This window comes from Triticum aestivum, chromosome 4A (genome assembly GCF_018294505.1).
Source record: "Triticum aestivum cultivar Chinese Spring chromosome 4A, IWGSC CS RefSeq v2.1, whole genome shotgun sequence".
Lineage (NCBI taxonomy): Eukaryota > Viridiplantae > Streptophyta > Magnoliopsida > Poales > Poaceae > Triticum > Triticum aestivum.
The window spans coordinates 713,470,126-713,477,390 of NC_057803.1; the positions used below are offsets into that span (position 1 = coordinate 713,470,126).

Consider the following 7,265-nt stretch of genomic DNA (forward strand, 5'->3'; position numbering starts at 1 on the left):
ATTGAAGATTGCTGGCGCCGTGCCCGGCCGCAGGTAGTCGTCCGTTGGAGGCGCGGTATAGACCTTAGCATGCATCGTGTTCCGCCCGGCCGCGCTCGTGCTGTTCTTCAGGTCGACGAAGACGCTCCGGTACCGCACCGCCGCGCGCTTCCGGCTGCCGTTCGTGGCGGTGATGGTGAGATTTAGGTACGGGATCTGCTGGGTGCCACCCTTGATGGCTCTGGGATCGCTCCTTGAGGCGTGGACGATGGAGAAGCTGATGTGGGCGGGGCCAAGGACGACGGAGACGATGATGATGATTGCCGTGACGGCGAGTGTCCCGCCGAGCGCTGCCAGGATGTAGTTCCTGGGAGTCCAAAATTTGGTCTCATCGGCCGTAGCCTTGGTGTTGGTGGTAGGGGTGGTATGCATCTTGTGGCTGCTGCGTGCATGCATTATGGCTCGCCGGCCGGCCAGTGCACGCCTTGTAGCTGCCTAGCTGCTGCGTGCATGCACGAATTGGAATAAAGTGCGTTGCATGCTAGGGTCCTAATTAAGCAAAGCACTTCTTTTTGTTCGCTGTGTGTGTGTGTCTCTTACTCGTTACACTCAGAGTCGAATCGCGCTCACATATCTAATATCGTGGTGGTTTTGTTCACGGTGGAGGATGCATCAAGTTGGACTTTTGACTTTAGTTTCTCATATTTGCTTGCCATCTGGAGGATGCATGTCGAATTGTGCATTTCTCATATTTTTATGTTGCTTTCCACTATTTTTGAGGGGTATGTTGCTTTCTATTTGATGGATGGTGTAATTGACTGATTGATGACTTTGTTAATTTATAAACTAAACCAAATGAGTCTTTTCTGCATAAAAATATCCCCTTATTTTTACGGCATGACTTTTCCATGAAAGTATTAGTAGAAGTGTCCTGAAAAAGAAGGGCCGCGCTAACTGCCACACGTGTGGCAGGAAGCGAGACGCACCACACGTCTTTAATGTAAACAGATTGCCGCGTCATTGCATGCATGTATGCAGGAATCTTTTTGGATTTTCAGTTTTTAAAATGTTTTATGTCTTAAACGAAAAATCCGATTGAAAATCCGTTTTCACCATTAAATCCCTCGCGATGAGATCTTCAAAACTAGATCCCATGTTGATATGTTTTGATGAAAAAAAAATTGGATTAAAAGTTGCCATGTCTATTGCATACACTACAGGAAACAGCTAATTTGCCGTCAGTGAGCATCTTTGCCGTCAGCTTTTCATCGGGGTAGACGGCAAAGAACACATTTGCCGTCAGCTGCTGTCGGCAAAGAATGACTGACGGCAAAGATAAATTTGCCGTCTGCGATTTCTATTATAAACGGCAAAGAAAACTTTGCCGTCTGCCGTTTTTTTACAGACGGCAAAGTACTTTGCCGTATGCGGTTTTTATTACAGACGGCAAAGAGCACTCTTTGCCGTCTGTAATAAAAACCGCATACGGCAAAGCTCTTTGCCGTCTGTAATAAAAACCGCATACGGCAAAGTACTTTGCCGTCTGTAAAAAAAACGACAGACGGCAAAGAAGAAACACACCTCGCGGATCGATCCCCCGGATCGATGAGGTGGCACGATCCACACCCCACGCTGCATCTTTCTCCCACGCCCCCAACACGTTCTCTCTCTCTCCCCCACGTTCTCTCACCTCAGCTGACCCCACCACATTCTCTCTCCCTTATCCCCACGTTCTCTGTCTCACGCATCTCTCTCTCTCTCTCACGTAACTCACCTCGAGCCGGCCCCGTCCCCCATCCCCGTCGAGCCGGCCCTGTGCTCTCTCCTCCATCGAGCCGGCCCTGTCCCCCATCCCCGCCATGGAAGCCGCCGCCGGCCTCCTGCCTCGCAGCGCCGCCCGTTCCCCAGCGCCCCACGCCGGAGGCCTCGCGCCGCCGCCCGTTCCCCATCGCCCCACGCCGGAGGCCTCGCGCCGCCGCCCGTTCCCCAGCGCCCACACCGGAGGCCTCGCGCGACCTCCTCCCTCTGGCGTCTCCTCCCTCCAGCGCCTCCTCTCTTCGGCGAGCAGCACGGCGCAGACTGCGTGAACAGCGCGGGCGGCACGGCGGATTTCTCACTCCGGCGAGCAGCGTGGCTTACTCCCTCCATCGCCTCCTCACACCGACGAGCAGCGCGGGCGGCACGGCGCGGCGCGGGCCGGTGAGCGGCGCGGCCTCCTCACTCCGGCGAGCAGCGGGGCCGCGCGGTGCGGGCTCCTCCCTCCGGTGCCTCCTCACTCCGGCAAGCAGCGCGAGCGCGACCTCCTCCTTCCGGCGTGGCCTCCATCCAGCGTGGCCTCCCTCCGGCAGCGGGGCTTTTCTCCGGTGAGGTCGGGCGCGTCCAACATCTCTTCTCCGGTGAGGTCGGCATGGTGAGCAGCTCGGCTGTTGGGCGCGTGCGAGCGGCAAGAATCTCTGCTCCGGCGAGCTTTGTACGAGATGATGTGGACGTGCGGTGACAAGATTGTGATCTAATTTTTTTTAATAAAAAAGAACGGTTTGCCGTCTGTGATGTTTCTGCCTAACGGCAAAGAAGTAATCTGGCTCACGGCAAAACACTGACGCCGTCCGTTAGGGTCGTTAGTCTGTTAGGTTACTTTTCTTTGCCGTCTGGACTGTCTAGTTGACGGCAAACAGTATAGACTGACGGCAAAATCTTTGCCGTCATGCAGAAAAAATAGCAGACGGCAAAGTATTCTTTGCCGATTTATCTTTACCGTCTGACTTTGCCGTCTACTTCCTGACGGCAAACTCTTTGCCGTCTGGATTTACGTCTTTGCCGTCTGTAATCCACAGACGGGAAATTAACTATTTCCTGTAGTGATATGAGTTGCCATGATGTTTACACTGAAATTGCCATGATATGTTTCAGCTATTTTCTTCTACATATAAAAGTAAATTTTGACATTTATAAAACGGGGAATTAAGAAACTAGACTTGCCATGAATCATAAACTAAAATTGCCATGATACATGCACGTAAAATTGCCATGGTTCATACAAAAAATAATTTTTATGGTCAAAGTACTGGAGTTGCCATCATCAAAATACTAAAATTGCCATGATCTACAAACTAAAATTGCCACATGGCAACTTTAGTTTAAGCCCTATGGCAACTGCAGTGTAAACATCGTGGCAACTTCTGGCAAAAAAAAAAATCGTCGAAACATATCAACATGGGGTCTAGTTTTGAAGATCTCGTCGAGACGGATTTAATAGTGAAAACGAATTTTTAGTTTGCTTTTTTATTTAGGAGATACAACATTTTTAAGCCGAAAACCAAAAAAAATTCTGCTAATGTCATCTATTCATACGTGGCAAAATGAGTGATGATGGAGGCGTGTGGGCGATGTACAAACGCCCACACATGTGGGCGTTAACATTTCCGAAAAAGAAAAGTACAACTTCAAACCAGAACTTGTAGTTGGATGGTTAGGTAGACAGTGATATCATCACAGTGGTATTCTCAACCCACAATTTGTTTCAGGTCTTTCTGCGATGTGCGCTCAGAATCAGCCGGCCAGCATCTAGCTAGGCGACGTGGTGATGATGATGATGATGATGATGATGACGATGATGATGATGGCCGTGACGGCGAGTGTCCCGCCGAGCGCTGCCAGGATGTAGTTCCTGGGAGTCCAAAATTTGGTCTCATCGGCCGTAGCCTTGGTGTTGGTGGTAGGGGTCGTAATATCAGAATGCATCTTGCAGCTGCTGCGTGCACGGTGGCCGGCCGGTGCACGCCTTGTAGCTGCTGCGTGCATGCACGAATTCGAATAAAGTGCGTTGCACGCTAGGGTCCTAATTAAGCAAAGCACTTCTTTTTGTTGGCTCTGCAGATCTCTGTGTGTGTCTCTTACTCGTTACACTCAGAGAGTCAGAGTCGAATCACGCTCACATGTCTAATATCGTGGTGGCCTTGTTCACGGTGGAGGGCTTACAACAAGTTGGACTTTTGACTTTAGTTTCTCATATTTGCTTGCCGTCTGGAGGATGCATGTCTAATTGTGCATTTCTCATACTTTTATGTTGCTTTCCACTATTTTTGAGGGGTATGTTGCTTTCTATTTGATGGATGGTGTAATCCGACTGGTTGATGACTTTATTAATTTAAACTAAACCAAACGAGCCTTTTCTTATAAAAATATCCCCTTATTTTTTACGATGTCCTTTTTATTTTCATGGCATGACTTTTTCATAAAGTATTACTAGACGTGCCCTGTAAAAGAAAAGTACTATTTCAAATTAGAACCTGTAGTTGTATGGTTTGAAGGACAGTGATATTCTCACTGTGGTATTTTCAACCCACTAGGGTTCAAGTTCTAAACTTGACACTGTCACTCATATTTTCCTAAATTTAGTTCAGGTCTTTTCATGATGTGCACTTAGTGATTGACGATGTTACCACCGACTACAAAGACATTTATGACGACTTTGTTAATCTTAAGATAATGTTTCAGCTTAGTCTATCAGAAATGCTCGTAAACATAGGATGTACGTATTTGCGTTTATACGTACGACTGTATGGGCGTCAGCGTCTAATTCGTATTAAAAAAAGTCCTACTAGAGGTGGGTGGCCCATACATGCATGGATCGCATGTGCGTACTTTGCGTGTAGCATGGACGTCGGTGGCTCACGATGCCACAGAGGAGTCGTGTCGGTCCGTCTATAAGAGCCGATGTAAGTGTAAAGGCATCTCCAACAGCGATTCACAAATTTTATTTCGCATTTGTTCGTAGATAAAGAATCAGTCTACGTACACGAAAACAGAAGGCCGTCGTCCAACACTATTTGCATACATCCGCCAACAAGTCAAACTAATCGGACGAAATTCGTTTAAACATAACCGAATTTCATATAAACATGTGGGATTTCATTACATTTACATCAACTAAGCGGTGCTCCTTCGGCTCTGGAGATATAATTAATACACCTAATCTATGATCCAGTGCCCATTTCCCGTGTCCGGTCATGAGCCCCGAGAACTAAAGCTTTGTCTTCTCCAATTCTGCCTCAGCCCTCTCCAGCTCTGCCTCCGTAAACTTTACCTTCGTAGCCATGGGAACTGAAATTGTCCGCCTCCACATCGTCGCCATGGAACTATTTGGCTGACGATACTCAGCCCACCAAGTTTGGCGTCGACAGGAGGGGAGGAGCGGTGGCCTTCTTGGGACCCGAGCAGCGGCGACTCACCATGCACTACTCTTTTTCGCTGCTGGCAGTGCACGCAGACGTGCTGGCTTTGTGGTCATGGTAGCGGGGCGCGGCCTCGGCGGAGCCGCGCGCCAAACCCCACCTCCCCCGCCTCGTCACACTCCTTGTAGGCGGCCGCCAGTTCACCGTCAGCGGGTGAGGCGGATCTCGCGGGCGGAGCAGTAGGTGTCGAGCAGCGCCGCCTGTCCGCCAAGTCCGCGTCCGGTGCGATCGCCCTGCCGGCGGCGAGCTGCTCCTCCGCCTACTGGAGGAGTTGGCGGTTGTAGGCGGCGTTGGCCTGCGCCTCTCGGAACTGCTCCTCCAACACCATATCCATGTAATGGGCACGAGCCTCACCGATAGTCATGGTGCAATGCACCGCCGAGGGTGGCACCGAGGAGGAGGAGGGTGGCACCGGTTCGCCTTTTGCCATGTCCTCCATTGGCACATCGTCGTCCTTGGGCTGCCTGCCGGCCAGCCAGTCGGCAGCAAAGGTGGCCATCTCCTTATTCTGGCCCAGTGTTAGCCCGTCCCAGAGAGCTATGGCGCGGGACGAATCCATGGTGGCAGTGATGCAGAGAGGGATCAGAGGTGGATGACTGCGGCTATGCCGAGGCAGCGGTTTATATAGAAATGGTGGGTGGCATAGCGACGGACGGGTGGCGCTGGAGTAGCCGCCTCGGCAACGCGTGTAATTATTGTGGACGGCATACAGACGGGTGGACATCGTGTCATTTGAACGGGGAACAGACACCTGTACCGGGAAGCGGCGCGAGCGGTGCTCTCTCGGCCGGCGTGCCGCTTCAATGCCGGTGCCGGTGAGCAGTGACGTCAGCTCTGGTCGGGCATGAATGTGGTCACTGACGCTCTAGAGTGGTGTTGACCGTCTGGGACGGGAAAAGCGCGGGGGTGATGGAGGGAGTTTGGGTGGGCCAGTGTGGCCAGAAGCGGGCGTGGGTGCTGTCCAGACGCGCGCAAAGCCTGATATTTGTCTCCGATTTGCAGGAGAAGATACATCTAAACAACACCGTGGACGAGATACATGACCGTGTTGGACGGCTTCCAAAGTCCGGAAAGCATGGTTCGAACGTAGCATTGGAGATGCCTAAGGCTTGCTATATATTCGTGACGTAGATGCTATGCGTACACGCACAAGCTAGTTAGCTAGCCAGCGGCGACGGAGAAAGCAGTTAATAATCCAAGACAAGCACGGATGGCGCCGGTGGCAGACGATGCCCTCGACGGCGGCGACGAGAAATCAATCTTCCGGTGCCTCGACGCGGCACGCTACGTGGTGGCCGCGGCGGTGACCGTCCTCGTCGTGACGGTCATCGTGTACGCCATCTCCGTGGTGCTCCGCCCAGCGGAGCTCTATCTCGGGGTCGTGGGAGGCTCCGTCTCCGTCGTGGGAGGCGACAAGCCGTCGTCCCGGCCTTTCAGAGCCGTGGTCAACGGCGACAACCTCACCTTCTCGCTGACCGTCCGGGCCATCAACCCCAGCGGCCGCGTCACCATCTACTACACCGGCATCGTCGCCAAGCTCAAGAGCAACATGTCGTCGGACTCTTTCCTCACCCTCAATTTGCCCCGCGTGGCCTTGGGGCCGCAGTCGAGTGTGGACATCACCGTTGCGATTAGTACGTTCATGATTGTTCCTGAGCAAGGGTACTATTTCAAGCTGTTGGCCAACGGCACCAGCCTCGACGACGCCATGATTTTGCTCACCGGCACCCGCACCGTCGAGATTTACTCCAGCAAGTACAAGCCCAAGGAGACTGTCGTCTACTACTGCTCGCCCATCGCCATCGGCGGCGGTGAGGACAAGGACGACGACAGTACGGCTGCAGTCGACGTGCGGTGCACCGATCAGAATCAGCCGGCCAGCATCTAGCTAGGCGACGTGAAAGGTCGACGGATGCGCGCGTGTGTGTCCAATGATTGTTAATACTTCCCGTTTGTTTTCTTGATTCGCCTAATTGACTGTAGATATTTAATTCATGTTGGTGTGAATGATTGATATAACTTTTGTTGTCTTTCAAAGGGGTGAATGATAAA

The 7,265-nt window shown here is 51.9% G+C and overlaps 1 protein-coding gene across 1 annotated transcript; it reads left to right on the forward strand.

Moving 5' to 3' along the window:
• Nucleotides 1-6,383: 6,383 nt before the first annotated feature.
• On the forward strand, nucleotides 6,384-7,265 carry LOC123083331 (uncharacterized). Its single transcript, XM_044505397.1, has one exon. It carries the CDS (start codon nucleotides 6,424-6,426, stop codon nucleotides 7,099-7,101), a length of 678 nt encoding a protein of 225 aa, XP_044361332.1. The 5' UTR covers nucleotides 6,384-6,423; the 3' UTR covers nucleotides 7,102-7,265.

Excerpts from the sequence above, each read along its gene's own strand:
- LOC123083331 (XM_044505397.1), top strand. The coding sequence starts at position 6,424 with ATGGCGCCGGTGGCAGACGATGCCCTCGACGGCGGCGACGAGAAATCA.